Consider the following 20,684-nt stretch of genomic DNA (forward strand, 5'->3'; position numbering starts at 1 on the left):
ACTCCTAAGTGCTACAAGCATAGGCTTGTGCCACTGTGCTCAACTTCAAGTTCCATTTTCGTGCCTTTATCTTGGTTTACCTCTTAAAACTTTATAAACATGGCCTGGAGTGCAGGGGGTGGGGAACATCCACCTCAAAAGGTGAGTCAGTACCCTTAAACCTTCCTCAGCCCTTGTAGCCAGAGGCTGAGCTACAGACTGAGCCTCACCATTCCCAGACTAGGCCCGGCACAGACAGGAATGAGTGTCACAGAGGAAATGGACAGGAGTCTGACCTAGCCACCAGTATACAGTAGGAGCTCAATAAATGCAGTCGCACTCTAATGACGCGCAAGCTTAACTCAGACTTGGCACTAGGGAGAAAAGAAAGAATAAACCAGCCTTGTGACCAGATTCCATCACCTGGGCCACTGAACACAACAGAACCAGGTCCCAGGACCTGTTCCCTCCCTGGCTCCCAGCTGTTACCCTCTCAGCCCCAAGTAACCACTGCAAACCAGCAGCAAGGGCCTGACTTACCTTCCACTGCAGAGAATGGAACCACTGGTCTCGCAGGTAGCTGTTGGCGGCCTGTAACGACAAGAATGGGAGAATGGCAGGTCATCATTTTCTGGAATATTTCAGACCATCTTACTGGCCTTGGCTTCTGCCCTGAGCTCCTGGCTTGCCTCCTAAAAAAATTATGCACTGACTTTTTTTTTTTTTTTTCCGAGACAAGGTTTCCCTGTGTAGCCTTGGCTGTCCTAGACCCACTTTGTAGACCAGACTGGCCTCGAACTCACAGCTATCCACCTGCCTCTGCCTCCCGGTGTGCACTGAGTCTTAAGAGCAAAACCAACAGAAGACATGGCCGCTGCTATGGGATAGTTTTGCTGGGTACAAGAGTTCCCCACTCTGCTGGCTGAAGCACGTTCCCTGTGATTACGCATGCTGAATGACCTTGGATGAATGGTGGGAACTGACTGAGGGTGACATAGCTGAGTGGTCTGGTGACTCTGGGGTTCTCTAAACGCTCCCCACAATAGACTTCCAACCCCTTGCCTATATCTACCATAGCTCAGCCTCGGAAAGACCCAGGCTCAAGTCCTCGCCTTGATCCTAGCCTAGCTGTAAGGCAGTTACCCAACCACACAGGCCTTCAGAGGCCTGTGAAGAGAAGTGTCCCCGATGGTCTGTGGCTCACCCACACTCCAGCACTGGCCAGCACTGACCCTGTATCTGGTCACAAGACAAATGAGCCATCGGGTGTTCGACAGTGGGATGGTGCAAATATCTTGCAGATGTTCAACAAAGGCTCTCCAGAGTCAAACAGCTCCAGCCACGGATGCGTTGGAGTCTCTGGTGTAAAATAATCTATTCAGTTAGCTCTGTCGAGGAGACACAGAGCTCTCATGGACAAGTGTAAAACACACCCTACTCCATAACCTAGTCTATGCTCTTAACGTTTCACAGTGCTGGGGAGGGATGACAGGAAGGGGGCCTCCCAAAACATGTACATCCTGGACATCCAAACATCCAAAATCCGAGAGAGGAGACAGACTCTCTCCTGGGCCTCAGGAGCAGAGCCCTGGCCACAACCTCCTAGCAGGCAACTTCAGAAGATCCAATGATCTTGGGATGAGACTCAAGCCTAGCCTAGCGTGGGCTCCGCTGCCACCTTCCTGATAGGGACCTGGTGCCTAGATGTCTCCATGTAGTCCACAGCTTTGTTTCCAGCTCCCTTCCTTCCAACACAAAGTACAAGCACGCATAGCCTGGTGACTTGGCCAGTGAACATGAGCTGATGTGACAAGAAAGGGACCCTTCACTTGTGGGCAGAAGCTTTCCTTTTTAAGAGTTAGCGCTTGACTTAGCCCTGTCCCCAACCATGGGGTAGCAGTAGAAATATCTCAGATGTTGTGTGCTCCAGAACAGAGGACCAGCAGCCCCAGGAACCAAGCAGGGTGAACTGGTAGGAAGCCTTTGCTGCTTTGAGCTACATAGGACTGGGGCTGCTTCCTTGGTGCAGCGGATCCAGGCTTGCCTCCTCACCCATCTGTGTGACTCTAACATGGCCTGACACTGCACCGAGAACTCTCCACCTTCGCTTGCTCCCTCCAGTGCCTACGCAACTCCTAGCCACCCTGGTCGCACCCAGAATGCCACTTCTCCAGGATGACTCTCGAGGCTGGCTTCCCCCGGCCTCAGCTCACATAACATCCATCACTCTGTTCTGTTGAGTCGTCCTCCTTCCTACAGACTGTGGCTCTGTGAAGTTGTAAACTACGTATGATATAACCATCATCGTGTTTGTGAAGCCCAGAGCAATGGGAGACTGGCTGGTGTGTTGAATAAATGAGGGAGAACCCAATGGTGTTCATGCGCACAGGGCAGGGAGGCATGGGATGGGTGCAGGGGGGAGTAAGCAGAGGATGGACAGATGGAGGGGCAGGTAGATGGTTGAGCAGGTATATGGGTAGGTGGATAGATGGGTAAGTAGGTAGATGGATGAGGGCAAACAGATGGGTGTGTGGATAGATGGATAAATATGTAGCTACATGATCAAGTGGATAGAGGGTAAGTGGGCAGACGGATGAATACACGGATGTGTTGGTAAAGGACGTAGATGCATGGAGGGGTAAGTGGTTAGATGGTTAAGTGCCTACATAGATGGAAGGATGGATGGGTGTGGTGGGTGGGTGTGCATGCAGATGGATGGATGGGCAAATGTGTGGACAAGTAGGTGTGTGTGTGTGTGTGTGTGTGTAGACTGATAAGAGGTAGGTAAGGAGACAGATGGATAAGTGGGTGGATGGATGGAAGGGTAGGTACGGAGGTAGATGGATGGATGGATGAGGTAGGTTATATTGACAGAAAAACGGCTAAGTGGACAGGTTCGTTCCCAGATGGATGGATGCATAGGCATAGAAGAGGAGAGGGAGGGAGGGAGGGAGGGAGGGAAATCTTAGAACTGATTCACCCATCCTATGGAATTTCAAAAAAACCTTTCAGCCCTAGCACCCTCTTCATCACCACGCTTTTGTCGAGTCTCCAAAAGCAGCATGGTGGTAGGACCCTCAACACCTGTGTACCAGGCTTTGACTGTGTGACTCCAGGAGACAAGTACTGTGGTACAGTCACAGGTGAAGAAAGTAGTCCCTGAGGCTTCTTGCCACTGCCGAGGACACTGGGCTAGCCCAGCCGACTTGGATCACACCACAGGTCCAACTCCCCCTTAGCCTGTTTGCCCCAGTACTAGCTACAGGGCAGACAAGCAGTGTATCCGGCTGTGGCTCTGGAGCTGCTTAGCGCCTCTTAGGTCAGCATGGAAAGGAGGGTGGGCCAGGCAGTATGGGACAAAGGTGAGGTTTCCCGCAGCAGAGGATGCCAGGTGACACTCTTGAATGCCAGCATAGGCCTCTCCAGGTGGCTCCTGACAGATGGCAAGTTGGCCTGGCCGAGCTGCAGCCTGAAGGGATGGTCTGTCTACCTGTGGTAGTTCCCTTGCAGCCAGGGTGGCAGCCGAGAGAACACAAGTCCCAGGGAACACCAGGCACAGTGAGCGCCTTGAGGGTGAGCCGGGGTTAGACTCCCCTGGAGCCCCAGAGGGAGTCCGCAGCCTGCCTTGCCCCCATGGCCCCAGGCTGGCTTTTGGTGGCTCTCTGCCTGTGCCTGGTGATAACCTTCTCACAGGGCTGGCCCCAGGCAAGCCGGCCCAACTTCCTCAGCAGACTGCTGCCAAGTTCTAGCTCATTGTTGCATTGTCTGAGAGGTGAGAAAAACAGCCCCGGAGCCTACAGGGACTGTTCCCAAGTTCAGCTTCCTGCCCAGTGTCCAGGAAAAACAGCAAAGAGCGGCCGGGAATGTTCTTTCTTTCTCCCTCTCTCCCTCTCAGTTCCAGTAAGGAGGGAACCCTTCCTGTCCCCGCCAGCTACTTGTGTGTAGGGTAAACAGTTGTCCATCTCCCATGGAGCTTTGGAGGCCAGAAATGAGAAGTGGGGGTGCACTTTCAAGAGGGAGAGCCCACTTTCCCTCCTTATTCCAGCCACCCTGGGCTCTGTCTGTTCTTCCTTAAGGGTGGACTGTCTGCCTCAAGGATATGAGTACCGCATGGCTCCGCAGTGCTTAGCACTTCACCAGATGCCCACCAGCAAGGTGGCCCCAAATAGGACATACACAGTGTGTGTAGGTGCTTACAAGCTGGCCTCGTCACAATGGAGCGGATAAGAGGGTGGGAAAGGAGAAACGTGACTAGCAGGTCTCTGCTGTTGGCTGGAGCCTCTAACGTGTTTAGGGAGCTCACCCTGAAATCACAAAGCGCCCAGGAGCAGTGAGTGGCCCCCATGCTGGGCACTACATGAGCAGGAGGATTACACCTGTGGGAAGGTTCATCCAGCCTTCCTGGAATGGAAGCCCCCGGGGTCAGGTCCCAGGAGGCTGGACTTCCAGGAAGACAGGCTACGTATGGAAGAAAGACAGAATGGGAACCCGGAGGATGCTGGGATCAGAGGAGGAGTCCAGGAGAGTGAGAAAGAGGATGAGAGAGACGCTCTGTGACTGGGGAGACGTTAGAGGAGAGAGGGAGGAAGAAAAGGAAACAGAAGGCAGGCAAGTGTGGTGGTGGTGGTGGTGGTGGAGGAGAGATAGCAAGACAGAAAGACAGACACAGAGACAGACAGAGAGGATGAAAGGCTGGACACAGAGGGCTAGACAACGCGGATAGAGCCGAGCCCTGGCACCCGGTGTGGCTCAGCACCAAGAAAGAGCAGTTTCCAATCAATAGCATCAATTAAAGCCAAGCTCACGTCGCCGCAGGGGCTGGTGTCGGCAGTGCCCACACTTGGCTCAAAACACTCCATCCAGGGCTTCTGCCATTCTGAAGCACAGGCCCTCGGAGCTTCCACTGGGCCACGACCCTGAGCGGTGACCCTTCAGCCTACCTGGCTGCTTTCCAGGTCCCTTCCCACCCTGGGGCAAGGAAGATCTGTCGCCAGGCATGGAGGCTGCTCTTGGTGACACGGTATGTCATTCAAGAATTAAGAAGACAAAGCCATGGCCCTGACATTTGTCACACAACAGCGTGAGGACCAGAATGTCCAGCAGAGGCCCCAACCAGCAGCTCTGGCATCTCCCTGGGGAACAGAGAAGCCATGCACAATTATGGAGTCTAGAGAGGAGGCAGGGCCAGGCGGCCAGCCTAATGTGCCTCCCTTGGCCTGACAGGGGGTGGGAGCAGAAGAGAGACCCAAAGGGTGGGCAGGGGCAGGGCTGCACCCACCTAGCTCTCTGAAGGGAGACTGTGCCGCTTCCCTGAGTTGGGCTCCGGATCGCAGCAGTAGCTGCTGCGGCCTCCTCTCCTCCCGTCTTTCTTCTCTTCCTTTCTCCTTCTCTCCTCCTCTGCTGCTCCTGCCTCTGGCTCAGCAGCCACCAAGCAGGGGCGGAAAGCGTGGAGGACGCTGGGGCAGCCTGGTTTGCCAGCCCGCAGGGGGAGCTCTGACACGTCACTTAGCCCACTGCAGCCTGGGAGAGTCATCACTGCTACCAGCCAGGGCCCTGGGCAGGTTAAAGGAACATGCCCAGAGCTGGCCCGCATGCCTTGCTTCTCTGACCCAAGGTGATGCTCTAGCCTTTTGTGGGGCAGGTAAAGCTACCCTCTCTAGCTCCAGAAACAAAAGGCCCTCCCTGCTAATGAGAGGGGACCACAATCAAGAGAGAAAACAGGGACCCCTGGCTATTTCCCACATATCCAGCCTTCTGTCCCTTAGCCCCAAATCTGTTTTCTAGTGTCCCCTCTGTCCCTTAAGAGCTGTCTATGGCTCCCTAATGCCTTCAGTATATACAGTCTGGGGCTGACAAGACCATATCGTCTAGACATGGCCATACAAATCAACCTCACTCCCAGCTGCAGCAGACAGCCCACTTCCCACACTCATACTAGATGTGCCCCCTTCAGGGCACCCTCTTACTCATCCACCTGTACCCCCAAACCAATGGATCCCTGGGGCCCAGCTGTCTCCCAAGGCCGAGTAAGTTACCCTCCCTTCCCCCTCCTTCCCAGTCCTCAGGGACATGTCTGTGACTGAGTTGTAATTTCGGTAATCATGTGTTTATGGCTGGGTCTCCCCAGAGGCTGACAATGAGGATGAGGACGGGGGCTGTAGGGCCTGGCGAGGAGCAGGCTTGAAGCTGTGTAATTCAGCAGTGAAGGCATTCCAGAGGGCTGCCCTGCTGCCCTTCACGGTCCTCCTTGTCTTGGCTATTGGGGCTCATGGGGTCAGCCAATTACCCCCGCCCCTCCCCACAGGCCTGGCATCACCCAGCCTTGCATAGACCCAGTACTGCCATCACCGGCTGGGCAAGAGGAAGAGATGGGAGGCAGCGAGGCTAAGGGAGGCACAGCAGAGGCTGAGTATGTCCCCTCATTAAGGACAAGGAGACAAAGAAGGAACTAGGGGGGCTCTGCTGGCTGAAGGGACATGATAAGTATTAGGGGGAGGGGTAGTCACAGTGGGCAGAGCACAGTGGCTGAGTTTAAAGATGGGCTATGGCACACATGGCTTTTGGTGTCCTCCAAGAGAAGACAGTAAGGACAGGTATGTGTCACACAGTGTCCCTTACACTGTGGTGGCAACTGGGCTTCTAGCAGCTACTTCCCCTTTCTGGGGATGCCTTCTTCTCCTGCCTCTGGGTGGTACCAGCAGGAACATAAGCTGCTATGGTCAAAAGTGAGCAGGGGAGCCAGAGCAGAGCAGAGCCCCAAGGGACCAGCAGCAGGGCCACTGGAGTCTTCCATCAAGTTCAAAGGGGGAAGGAAAGAGGCTCTTCCTTTTAAAAGAATCAGAAATATGAAGCGGTCCCTTAGGGTGGCCATACTCCTTTCCCACCCCACACTGACAAATGTGCCTCATTGTGGTGCCACCACAGAGGGAGGGGCAGAGCCTAAGTAGTGATGGCATCATCCATCATCTGACCCTGTTCTCTGCAGTTCTCTCCTGGACATGTCAGCAATCTCAACAGCATGACCAATTCCTGTCTGAATGATGTTTGTGTCATTTCCAATCGATGTCCTCAAAGTCACACGGAGCCAGTATTTCCATTGTTTGCAAAAAAAAACACAAAAAACAAAAACTAAACTAGACGAAAAAGATACAGGGCACATCCTCCCTTAAGTCCAGCAAAAAGAAGATTCGCAACAAGGCACTCCTCACAACTTCTGAGCCCCGACAACTGGCCCGTGGGCCTCAGTGTCCCCATTTGCAAAACAGAGGCTAGAGAATTCATTTCTCAGGCTCCTAGGCAGTGGGCAGCATGCACAGCCCTCCTCCGGCCCTCCTGAGAGCCTTTTTTTTACACCCTCACGATCTTCTGAGTTGACAAAAGCTAACGTCTATGTCTATAGAGGGCGCAGGTGAGGAAGGAGGAAAAGGATGAGGAGAAGAAAACTGCTTGTTCATGTTGACTCATCTCACCTGCAGCAGGACTGTCCCTCCAGGGATGGTGAGCTGTAAACAGTACTTCGGGGCATTCTCCCAGGACAGCGGCTGAACGTCTTCAATGGCGCTGTAGGAGACCGAGTTTTCCATGTACCCAGACGGCTGTAGCAAAGAGAGAGAAACACACGGTCAGGTTACAGGAGCTGGTGAGCAGACAGCAAGGGCACAGAAACGCATCCGCCTGGGAACCAGAGTTCTTGGCTGGCAGCATCCCACTATGGGGAGGAGCTATGGAGGAAATGCATTCCACACCTAGGGTGCAAAATGAGGGTCATCCTCTGGTGATCATAGGGCCCAACAGAGGGCAGAGCTCAAATCTCAGCACCCCCCCCAAAGGATCCTAGGGGCTCCATGCCCATGGGGGTCACGCTTCATAGCAGCCTACTGACAGTTCCTCTGACCCATCCTGCTTCCTCACCCCCAAAGCCCACAGAGTGAATGCTGTCTTTCCTTAGCACCAGGTCCACCACATGGTTCAACAGCATGTGTTGAAGAATACAACATGAGCAAGGCAACCACAGGTCAGTGTTGGGAGAAGGCAAGAGAAGCCTAAAGCTATCCACACTGTTCTCTAAAAGAGTCCCTCTGTCTCAGAGACTTATCAGGGGAACACACGGGCCATCAGGCAACCTCCCACAGACCCCTTCGTGTGCACACAATGCTACGGGACCTCCATGAGTGGAATTTCACAATGACTTTAGGGAGGAGGTGCCAGGGCCATCCGTGGAACACAGAGGTCTGTGAGCTTCCCATAGTTAAGACTGAACGAACATATCCACTGTGCTATGCCGAAACAGGAAGGTGCAATTTAAAGTCCATGGCCCAGCAAGAATTTAACCACAGACATTTTGGCCTCTGACCATGTCTTCCTTTCCAACTGACACATAATGGAGGTAGAGCGAGCGCATGGTTAAACTGCCTCAGCTTCCCTAGTGTGGGCGGCCATCAACCTCAAGAAAAGTGACCGACCAACTTAGGTTGGCTTAACAAATAATCCACTGAGCTTCTAGTACATGCTGGGGGCCACTCTGGGTATTGCATAAAACTGGAGTCCAGTGGGGTGGACAGACAACAAACCAAACACCCAAATGAGTAAGCTGGGGGTGGGGGAGGGGGAGCAAGCATTGACTGGGGGAATCAAAATAGGACATGGCGGCAGGGCAGTGAACAGGAGCCACTGCATGAACTCAAGGCTAAGGCAAAGGCCTGCGGGCAGGAACAGCGAGAGGGCTGAGGGGAGTCGGGTGGGCACAGCTTAGATAGCAGAGACAGTTCTAGGAGAGCTGACAGGTCCACCTGGGGTCTAGGGACCATATTCGCCCCCCCACCCTCCAAGAGGAAGGTGCTGCAGGAAAACCTAGCAACATCTCATGAAACCACCAAGAACAGAGGCAGGGGGGGACAGTGGTGGTAGGAGGTGGCTGGCCCCAAGCCCTTCTTGCCCAGTGCACTGCTCTTCAGTAATACCTGCAGACCACAGTGCGTCTTGTCAAGTTTGTAGAGCAAGCACTCTTCCCTGAACTGCACACTCAAGGGTCACCCCGTCTCCCTTGGTGTTTGCCCAGTGACAGAGCCCAGTGTCTGGATAGTAACACAGTTCGGCCTTGTCCCCTGGCTGGGTAGGCGCTTCATTTCAAATATTTACTGTGTTTACTGATGACAGTCCATCTCTCAGCTGTCTGCTGTGGACAGCAGGGTCTTGAGCCTCTGCCATACTGCTCACGTGCCTACTCCTCAGGATGACTGTCATTTTAAACAAATGTGGCCAGCCCACACAATGCACCTGGGGAGGTGGTCCTTCTTATTAAGGAAAGGGTCTTGTTTAGGGAGCAACGGCACCAATTCAGCCCTTCCCTTTTCAAAAGGCTAGTTGGCCCAAAGCTCTAAGTACCCAAAGATGCTGGAGGAGAGGGGTTTGCAACGCTGTGCCACAAAGATGGAGAGCCGGAAACTACCCGTCCCTAAATCACCACAGGAGACCCACCACCGTGACAAAGGGCATGGCAGGATCACGAAGGAACTGGACCACCCAGGCTCCGAGCAGCAGAAAACCCACAGGCTTTGATCTGCAAAAGCCTCCAGGGAGGTCTCCAGCCAAGCTGTGGCATCAGCTCCTCCAGATAGACACAGCCAGTGCCCACCTGTACAGACCACCTGGGCACCTCCATTCTACGACCTGGCCAGGCTGCCCAAAAGCAGCTTGAAGCTGAAGCTGTACACAAGGCTTCCTGGGAAAAGGCTGGGTATAAATAAAGCACACGTTGTTTTTAAAAACCAGATTGATCGCTTTTCCACTGTCTGACTCAGCACTTGGCCCAAAGCAGACTTCAGAGCCATTAAGACCCATTTTGAGTTCCTTACTGTGTGTCAGTAAGACTGTTACTGCACCTCTCTGAGCCTGGCACCTCCGGTGGTAATTTAATACACAGAAGTTCAGAGAATATTCTAGGGGATCTAATTTGCCAAGGGCCTACTCAGTTCACCATCTGGAACGTACTAAAGAGATCAATAAAATGACTATACTTTATCTCCAGTGTCCTGTTCCCCAAACCCCAAGTGAAGAGTGTTCCTCAAGATGTCTGCCCAAGTTGGGCATGGTAAGGCTCACCTGTCATTTCAGCATTCGGAAGGTGGGAGCAAGAGGAAAGAGAATGTGAGGCTAGCCTGGGCTAACTGGCAAGTCTGTGAGTCCAAAGCCAAGTGGTGGCCAGCACTCACTGAGAACAAGGAATACCTAAGCAGGTGTCCCAGCACAGAAGGGCTTAGGGAGGACCAGATGAGAGACTCTATTATGGAATCTGAGGACACAAAAGGGCCACTGGGTGAAAACTTGAATTGACTGAGCAGGGCCTGGACCACAATAGTAACACAGAAGTATTGGGTCCCCTAGTCAGGGCCACACTCGCACACTAGTGTAGAACACTAAGGATGGGTAGTGTAATGCTTCACGATGGATACAGTTTTCGTCTTCACGACTTCCCTCTACATCCAAAGGTTTCTCTGTGGTCACTCTATGTAAAGCTACTCTGCCCAGGGGGTCCTCACTGGGACCAGGAAATTTGAGGCTTGCAATGTAAACAGGACATGTGGGAGCAGGTGTGTCACACCACTGAGACTATGCTACCCACAGCAATGATGACACGGTAGTCAACAGCAGGCAAGAGGTGAACTGGGCCTTTCACCACCAAGGGAAACTGGGAAACGCAGCTCTTGGGCACAACCAAGAGATCACAGGTTTTCCTAGCGTCAAGCCCATAGGGCAATGTCGCAGGGTGGCCTGGAATCCACAAAACCCCAGGGACGGAATCAGATGTGTGGTTATCACACTCTCTTGGTCTGTACTGAGTCAGAAAGGAAACTTCAGCCTGCAGAGGTGGGCAGGGCCTGATGGAAAGCAGGACATACTTGCTGGGGTGCCTGGGACCAGCTCACCCCAAAGGGCTGCTGCTCCTGGTGGTACCATCCCGGAGCACCTCCTGGATCAGCACACTAATGGGAGGGATGTCACTATATGTAAGTGACAACTCACACTTGACTAACAAATGCAGCGTGGGAAGGTGAGGGACAGAATCGAAGCGTGTGGATAAAATTAAGTCAAGATCACTCAGGAACCGAGCCTGAAGGTTCAGGCCCATAAACCCTGAAGGCTGAGGCCAAGAAGGCCACAAACTCAAGACTTGTCAGGACTACCGGGTTGAGTTCGAGGCCAGCCTAGGCAGGTAAGATGGCTACAAGATAAAGTGTAAAAGGGCCAGGGATGCAGCTCAATGGAAGGATGCTTGATTAGCATGTTCAAAGCCCTAGGTTCAATCCCCAGACTCAGACACCCACCCCCACACGCATGTGCGGTAACAGTCCAATATATTTTTCTTTTATTTTTTTTACCATGTATATGTAATTCTGCATCTGTGTATGTATGCCCTGTACGTGTGCAGGTATACAGAGGCCAGAGGCCACCAGGTGTCCTGCAATACAGTATCACGTCCTGCTTAGCCCCCTGAGACAGGGTCTCACTAAACCCACAGCTGGCCTGCTTTTGTTTAGACTGATTTGGCTACTGTGCCACAGGGCTCCACCCTGTCTCTTCAGAGACACCAGGGTCACAGGTGTGTGTTGCCATGCCTGGCTTGCCCATGGGCGCTGGGCATTTAAACTCAGGTCCTTATGCTTGTGAAACAAGGCCACTTATCCACTGAGTCATCTCTCAGGCTCTCCTGACTATTGTTTTTATGTTTTTCAAGACAGTGTTTCATCCTGAACTCGTTCTGTAAGACCAGGCTGGCCTCGAACTCAGATATCTGCCTGCCACTGCCTCCCGAGTGCTGGGATTAAAGGCATGTGCCACCACCGCCCTTCTTTCATGATTATTTGTAAATGTAATTTGTGTTGTTTTTTAATTTATCTATTGTGTACACATGTATGTATGTAAACCCATGCGTGTGCGTGCATGTACGTGCGTGTGCACACACACACGGTTTATATGTGGCAATCGACCTGCAGAGGTCAGTTCTCTCCTTACACTCAGGGATCACTCACAAGCTTGCCGCCTTTGCCCACCGAGTCCCAAATCAAAGAGTTTGCTTGTGCTGTGGCTATGAACAGAGCTTCTCTCTGCTCCCGCCCTTTCTGCCGTTGACAGAACTACCGTTCTGCTTTGCATGAGCGATAAACAACTCCGAAGTGAACATCCTTGTGAAGCCTGTTTTTCTAGCCTATATTTAGGATTATTTCTTTAGGCCGGATTCCCAGAAATGGAATTACTGGGACAAAGGGTGAGAGCCTGTTTTCCACTGTTGCCAAATTACTCTCATTAGAGAGATATTAAGGAGTCCTGGGAGGCCTGGCCAGGGACGAGGGACCCACTGCCTTGACTGCTTGCTGGCCCTGCTGGGTGCTACTCTAAGGCACATTTTAACCAGGTAGGTTTAGCACTGGAGGGTTTGGGCTGAACACCATTTTGGGTTAGCGTATGCTGGGTGCTAAGGGCACAGACATCCACCACCCAAGGTCCTGGTTCTTGGAGGGTGGCCCTCTGGGGGCATGGTGAGTTGTGGATTAGGGACACTGCCTTCTCACAGGACGGGCGGGACAAGTCTCTGAGCTGTGATAGTGTTCCTCTGTGGGACAAATATGGGCTACTGTGAGAAGGCTCGTGCTTTCCAGAAAATGCCCTCTGGGATTCTGGGATAAGTCTGGCTCAAAAGCCTCCAAGGCCTGAATGGAGACAGAGCAGGTAGCTGGAGGGGCCCCCACTAGGGTTCCCTCCCCCACCCTCAGGGCTTTCAGAACTAATGTTTACATTGTCTGCTTTCTCAGACTTCTCATCCAGTGGGGTGCTCAGGAGCGAGGTGACCATCCGACAGCCTTCACCACCCTGTCTTTCAGAGATCAGCTCTGCCACCCCAGCCTATTGCTGGTTTCCATGGCAACAAATGGAGATGACTCATGAGCCTTCAGCCCCCAGGACGAGGCTCCAGGCTGACTCAAGACTCAAGTCCCAGTAGAGTGGGCGCCCCCCACACCCCAAAAGGAAAAGCCTATCCGGAAAGTCCCTCGATCAGCCACTCCAGACTGGAGCCGCCGCTAAATGCTGGAGGAGCCGCATCCGGGCCCGAGTTGTCACTCTGGCAGCCGCTGAGGGCGCTGCATCCAGGATAAGTGGAGTTGAGTCATCACCTGGGGGGGGGGGGGCGCGGGAGCCGCAGGTCAAGCTGCAGATCAGGGTCCGTTGGTGCCATCATACTGGCATGGCTGTATGAAGCTTCTCTTTTGTCCCCAGGAGCAATGCCACATGGCATGGCAGAGAGCCCCTTTCATCGCAGGTGGCCAGGCAACACTGATAAGGTCAAGGGCAGTATTGCATCTGCGTTCTCAATGGCGGCTCTGCCAAGGGGCTCAGTATAGAAGATTGGGCTTTCATCTCCACTAGAAAGGAGGGGAGTCACATAGCATTCAGTTAACCAAGAACCCGCTGAGATAGAGGGGACTCCCATGATGCTAAGAAGCCAACACCTTATAAGGAAACTGCTGCTCCCCCGCCCCCAAACCCCCATTGCATTCTGCCTGTATGGCTCTACCTACCAGAACACTGCTAACACAGACCCACGGTCTACGTATTGATGGCTGTGTTGCCCTCCTATCTTCCCGTTACTGTAAAAAGCCTCTGCTCTATTATCCTTCCAGTGGGGTGACAGGAAGATAACCTACCTCACACACACACTATCTACCCATCCTGTCCCACTCTATCAAGCCTTATGCCCAAAGCCCCACCTCACTAAATCCACCCACCCACGCCATCCCCACAAGCCCCACTCTCACAAAGCACAGCCCCCATGTGACCACTCTAGCCCTGGCGAAGCGCTTGACTTCAATCAATCACACTGTAATGACATGGCAAGGGAGCTGTAGTCACCCCGAGGAAATGGAGTGAGAGGGTAGTGATGACAGGTCACAAGCTTCCTGTTTTCCCACCACGACCCAATCTTGCAGCCACCAACATAAAACCCTCGACAGTCCGTCCCTTCAGTAACGGGCAGAGCTTGCCAACCGCAAGTGTGCATCGTGCAAAATGGAGCTAAGGCCAGCGGGTTCAGGGGTCTGGCCTTCCCCTTACTGCTACACAGCTGTGGAGTCTCTGTATACTTACAGCAGTGGCTAGGACACAGCTGGACCCTAGTACTTTAAAAAAAAAAAAAAAACACCAAAAACCAAAAAACAACTTCTGCAGCTGGGCCCGAAGGGCAGGGTCATCCCAGGGTCCCATGGAGATGGTGAGGAGGCATGCAGGGGCCTCATTAATCAAGAAGCCAGCCCCGGCAGCTGCCCCCTTTTATGGCCAAATGCCTCAAGGAGTCTGGTAACAGCGCCAAGGCTTCCAGCCCCTTCCAAGCCTCGTCTTCTCTGCGGGCACAGGAAGGGTGGGAATCTGGTCCTGGGGCCTGGCACTTGGCATCTGTCCCACTGTGTGTGTTTGCCACCGAAACAGTTGATAAATGACTCGAAAGACTTTCCCGAGTCGGCGGCACCATTCTACCCAGAGTCCACAGCCAGGCAGGTGGGGTGTGAACTGCCTACAGGCACCACTGTTCCCAGGGGACCCTGGGGAGAGGCCCACTGAGAGACCTCTTCTTCAGAAAAAGGAAGGAAGGTTCGTTCGGGGCCCAGGGCAATACAATAAGCACAGCGAAGTGAGCTATCAACAGTACAGCAACGTGGGACCCTGCTCTGGATTTTCATGAACCCTGGGGCAACCTTGACCTTGAACCCTTTCTCTATAGCAGGGCTATTAGAACCTACACACTATTACACGCTGGTAATAGAGCCTAGGAGGAGAAAGCTAGAGGTCACTGGGGATGTGCCCTTGTCCCTCTGACCCTTGCTTTCTGGCCACCATGAGATGAGCAGATTTGTATCCTCAGATGCCCCTGCATGATTCCACCTCAACTCAGGCCCAAAGCAACATGGATTTGTACCCATAAACTGGCGTCTCCAAACATACAAGCCCTTTCTCCTGTAAGCTGACTGTCCCAGCACAAGAACTCTGACAGACACAAGAGCTTCTGTGAGTGCACGGATGAAGCCGGCCTCTGTGGCATCCACCAGCACTGGGTCCTGCTGAGCGGTGCTGAAGAGCCGCTAAGCCCTGTCTCCAGCAACGTTCCTTCTAAGCACTGCCGTTGACGGTAACTCTAAATTGGATGAAAGCATCACATGAGTTCTGAAGAAACTCCCCAGAGGACCAGTTTAGGGGAAAGTTCCCCAGACTCTTTCTTAAATCAAGCCATATGGCTTGGCCTGTCAGAGCTGCGGGGCTTTCTCTCAGAGCTTTCCTCATCTACTTGGGCAAACGGGGATGCTGGGGTGACAAAGATGTGAGATCTGTGACTCCAGGGGCTAGGCCACATCCCTCACTCTCCTCAGCATGGCAGAAATGGGAGGGGGCACATACCAATGACATTCTAGTCCAGGCTGAGGTGTGGGGACTCCAGGGTTCCCCAAGATTGGTGGAGCTGGGACTCAACAGCGCTGCAGTCCCTCAGTTCAGCCTAGGAGGTAGGCAAACAAGCATTTTCCCACTGTGCCCTCCACTACCCCTCAACGTCCACAGCTTGCCCGCACCTGGTAGTGTACAAGGAAGGCCGATGGCAGGGCAGGAGTCAGACTTTGGTCACACATGTCATCATGGCAGAACTGTCTTTTTACTTTGCATTTTTCAGTGTGTGTGTGTGTGTGTGTGTGCGCGCGCGCACGTGCGTGCGCCTGCTATAACACAAGTCAGCATCCTGAATGGCAGACGCTCTGTCTACTGTTTTCTGCATCTGCTCAAACTGTTATGGCAACAGACGCAAATCCCACCATGCCACGTTAGCTCTGCCTCTCCCAGGCTGGGGCCTGGCTAGACCAGTTAGCCTTTCGGAGTTTCAGCTTCCCCATCTGGGAAGCCAGGAATGACATGAGGGGATGGGTGGAAAGGCCACTGCGAGGCACGAGAGGACGGAGGGGGCAAACTCAGGTCCAGCGCACAGCGAGAGAGCATCTATACTGTGCACACGGGTGTGAAGGCCCACAGCCCTGTGGGCATGGACTCTCCTGTAGAGTGGTGCCGACAGAGAGAGAGAACGGTGCAGAGCCATGTGAGACATTCAATGACTGGGACACACGTGAGGGAGAAAATGAATGAGGTGAGAGGTGGAGGCAAAGTTGGGCTGGCAGGTTAAAGAAGGATTCAAGTTCCTGGGAAAGGGAGGAGAGAGCCAGGGACTCCACCAGGAGGTGCTGGGGAAGGCAGGAACTTCAGATGCTGGTTCATTTCCTGTCAGCTTGATGCAGAGCTATCTAAGGTGAGGGAATTGCTTCCCATCAGACTGGCCTAGAGACAAGGCTAGAGAGCATTTCCGTGACTAGTGATTGGTGAGGGAGGACCTAGCATATCATAGGTGGTGCCACGCCTGTACGGGTGGTCCTGAGTTCTAAAAGAAAGCAGGCTGTGCAAGCCATGGGGAGCAAGCCAGTAAAGGAGCACCCCTCCAGGGCCTCTGCCTCAGTTCCCATCGCTGTTCTTGCTTAAAGTACCTGCCCTGACTTCCTTCTTTGACTGAGTGTGACCTGAGAGCTGTAAGCTGAAATAAACCCTTTTCTCCCCAAGGCGCTTCTGGGTCGTGGTGTTTTATCACAGCACGGAAGCTAACTAGGAACCCTGGTGCCTGCCCAGTCAGAGGCAGGTTGGTCTATGAGTTCAAGGCCAGCATGGTCTACAGAGTGAGCCCCAAGGCAGGTAGTGCCATAATAAGAAACCTTGTCTCGAAAAACAAAAACAAACAAAAAAGTGTCTCAAGTAACCCAGGCTAGTCTTGAACTCACTATGTACTCAAGGCGGGCTTTGAAAAAACTTCTGATCCTCATACTCCCAGGAGGTTGAGGTCATGGGGATATAAAGATTGTGAAAATAGGGCTGGAGAGATGGATCAGAGGTTAAGAGCACCGACTGCTCTTCCAGAGGTCCTGAGTTCAATTCCCAGCAACCACATGGTGGCTTACAACCATCTATAATGTGATCTGATGCTTTCTTCTGATCTGCAGGTGTACATGCAGGCAGAGCACTGTATACATAATAAAATTAAATTAAAAGAAAAAGAAGATTGTGAAAATAACCTTTTGAACTCAGAGAGGAGCTTGCCATCCCTGTGTCCATCCCAAAGTATCTTAAGATGTAATTCGTATCAGGGGAGAAACAGGTTGGGAAAGGAGAGGCATTCACAAGGATGGTTTGTGGGCTTTTCTTGGCTGAGATAAAAAGAAACAGGGCCAAGGCGATGGCTCAGGTGACAGGGTGCTCAATCAGCCCGCACGGAGCCCTGGGTTCCACCCTCAGAGCCACATAAACGGTACATGGTATAGTGGCTGCGATGAAGCTCTCAGGAGGCGGAGACAATAGGACTAGAAGTTCAAGGTCAGTCTAGGCAGTGAGATGCTGCCTACAAGAAACCAGACCATATGCCTGCTTCCACCTGGACAGTAAATGGCCTAGGGGCTGTCAGCTCTCACAGCCCACAAGCGCCACCAGTCCCTTCTCATGTCCCACACACGGGCCTCCCTCTGTCTGACCCCGGGTGGCCTTCTGTCTCACAGGACCTTCGCACTACAAAGCTCGGTTCTCCGGAAGCTGAGGCCAGCAGGGCAGACTCTTAGACAAATAAACTCTTATGTTTCTCTACAGTTCTTGGCAGAGCCGAGCTGGACTCGGGAGCCGTGTGCGCTTCGTGCATGGGAAGTCCCTGGCGGGTCTTTCCTCGAGCTGTAGGCTTCTAGCCAGGGCTTCCAGGATGGGTGCCGAGGGAACTGAGCCCGTGTACACACCGTCAGGTGCTCCTGCACAGCCTCTGGGACCACCTCCAAGAAAACTCATGGCAGGACATGTGTAAATATGCTGGGGCATGTCAAGAAGCCAGGTGGGCTGGAGGAAAGTTCTAGAATGGGGGTACACACTACTGAGCTCTACGGCACCCTTTGACAGCTCTACCTGACCTCTGAACTCTTTGAATGTTGTCTCCTAGTAAAATAGGGATAAGAACAGTGTCCACACTGAGGGCCTATCACGGCTTGAAAGGAAAAGGACTTTGAAGGGGGTAACCCAGGGGGACCCAGGGCCAGCCACTGAGAAGGAATGGCTGTGACCCATGTCTACCTATGTGGCCAAGACTCAGATCAGTCGCCTCATCCATCTACCTGCATGTGCTATGGAAACACAGCCTAGCACACTCGTATTAGACAGAGGACATGCCAAAACTACTCAGCGGCTAGGGCACAAGAAGGTACCAATTAGAACCACGGCTGTGTGCATGCCCCGGTGCCAGGTCACATGGTTTCCTTTTCATATACAAAACCCCTCTAGCCAGTCCCAGCCACCCAACATCAAGACAAGGTAACTGGTATTATTCAATCTAATGGAAGACATTAAAAAAAAAAAAAGACACAAACACACACACACAAACACACATACACACTGACGTTGTCTCACATGACCTGCTCCGCACATGTGCAAATAGTTGATAACCAACTCACGGATCCCAAGAGGCCAAAGTGTACGCAGAGAATTCTAGGTCACCGGGGCTTCGAATCCCACGTTCCCCACTTCCCAGCTTCCTTTATCTGCCCTTCCGAAACCACCTTTCTGGAGCTAGAACTTTGAAGACCACAGGCGTCCAGACCCAGCAGGCCCTGCGTACAGCTACTGACCCCTCCTGAGTGACAGAAGGAGAGAACCAAGGTCTCAGGATGCGTCTTCAAAGACTACTTCCAGCATTACATGACGGTGGCTCTAGGGGAGGTCTCCACAGGGTGACACAAAACTCATTTCAAAGACGTGGACTCTGGAAGGGCCGTGCCATCAGCCCACAGTGACTCTGCTTTCACTAACCATGGCCTCATGGTGTCCGCAGGAACCTCTGTGGCCACTCTAGCGAGCACCCTCTTGATGATGGCGAAGGGTGGCTTTGCGAAGGCTGCCCCACACTTGGCTTGACACCAGTCACCGCACTTGCTGAGTTGAGAGCTGGCTCCCCTTGCTTTGTGTGCAGTTGGCTAGACTGCCAAATACTGATTGAGTACGTCCAGCGGGGCACAGCTGGTGTGACCCCAGGGACACATCCCTATACAATACAGGCTCCTCGACCTCCAACACATGAGCCGAACCCCAATCTCCTCTGTTGGCTCCCTGCATTTCCCTAACCCACTGTGCCGCTGGCTGGCCATTCACACAATGGCCCCCCTTGAATGTGTTACCCCAGTGTCAGGGCCCTGCTGGTTCCCAGAATTAGGGTCATTTGGTTGGGACTGAACTCAGGCTTTCACATTTGTATGGCAAACAATTTACCAATGGAGCATCTCATCTCCTCCCCAGCCTGCCCCCTCATTCCATGATTTAGTCTGAAAAAGCAAAACTGGATGCTGGCTGAGAACTCAGATGCAGGCCAGTAATGCTGCTCAGGGAGCCACAAAAACAGACTGGTGTCTAATCAATCACCCTAAGCTGAATAAAGAGTGTCCAAGTAGGACCTGCTTTGCTCTATAGGGTCCATAGCTGGAGGAACGGCCCAGGACCCAACCTGAAGGATTACGGGGCAAATCACACAGGCCTGAGGTTTTCCCACACTGCCACCTTCAACGTGAAGACAAACGAACATGGTGGTGGCGCATGCCTTTAATCCCAGTGCTAAGGAGCCAGAGAGGCAGGCGGATCTCAGTGAGTTCGAGGCCAGCCTGGTCTACAAAGCGAGTTCAGGACAGCCAAGGCTATCACAAAGAAACCTTGTGTTGAAAAACCAAAAAATAAAATAAAATAAAACAAAACACGGTAACCCAATGCTGAGGAACAATCCCCTTTCACTGCCTGATCAGACGGCCATGGTCACAGGCTACGGCAGCCAGCAGTTCCAATCCAAACGCCTTCTGATCACCAAGCAGATGACGAGGCGCTCTGCTTCTTTCCTTGCTGCCCCTGGAGCATCACTTGCTGCACACTGCCACCGTCAGGAGCTCCCAAGCAGTGGAGAGCTGCCTTCCTGGCAATGCCGCTCCACCAGCAGTGTGCTCTTGAGCTCGCTTTTCGTCATCTTCCAGCTGTCAGGCACTCTTGTTCCGGGGACAGCATCAAAGTCCCACTCACACTTGTCCTAACTCTGCTGTCTCGGGCACTTCTCAAACCGTACACAGCAGTGCTCAGCATGGGAGAAGGGGACCCGTGGGGCCACTCTGCATGGGGCAGATGCCTCCTGGGACACTTCTTCCTGTAGCTCGGAGCCATGTTAAGGAGTATGCTTGCTGGAGAGAAGCCTCGGAACATTTCTGTTCATAAACAAGGCCCCATGGTGTCTCTTAATCCCTGCGGGTACAGGTAACAGGTGCTTTTCAGGCAGGCCTTGAGTGTGGAGGCCGCCTCTGGGTGATCACCCCTCCAACCTGGCTGACTTAGAGGCTTTTTACAAGCATAGCCTTCGCCCCACTGGTCAGGTCTGGCCTCTGTTGGGAGGACCTGGCCAGCTGCAAACAAACACCGCAGGAGAAATGGCGATGAGGAGACGGAGTTAGGGCTGCGGCTGGGACGCCAACACAGAAGGGGCCGAGGAGGAGGAGGAGGAGGAGGAGGAGGAGGAGGAGGAGGAGGAGGAGGAGGAGGAGGAGGAGGAGGAGGAGGAGGAGGAGGAAAGCAAGGAG

The 20,684-nt window shown here is 53.1% G+C and overlaps 1 protein-coding gene across 1 annotated transcript in view; it reads right to left on the bottom strand.

The window, feature by feature from the left end:
- CMIP (c-Maf inducing protein) overlaps positions 1-20,684 on the bottom strand; it is a 199,502-nt gene that overhangs the window by 71,071 nt on the left and 107,747 nt on the right. Inside the window, exons 2-3 of the mRNA XM_084757883.1 lie at positions 7,449-7,574; positions 520-570 (exon numbers count right to left, since the gene is read on the bottom strand). Of these exons, the coding sequence (XP_084614009.1) occupies positions 520-570; positions 7,449-7,574 (177 nt within the window). The remainder of the gene's footprint in view (positions 1-519; positions 571-7,448; positions 7,575-20,684) is intronic.

Source organism: Acomys minous, assembly GCF_964271855.1.
Source record: "Acomys minous genome assembly, chromosome: 14".
NCBI classification, from domain to species: Eukaryota; Metazoa; Chordata; class Mammalia; order Rodentia; family Muridae; genus Acomys; species Acomys minous.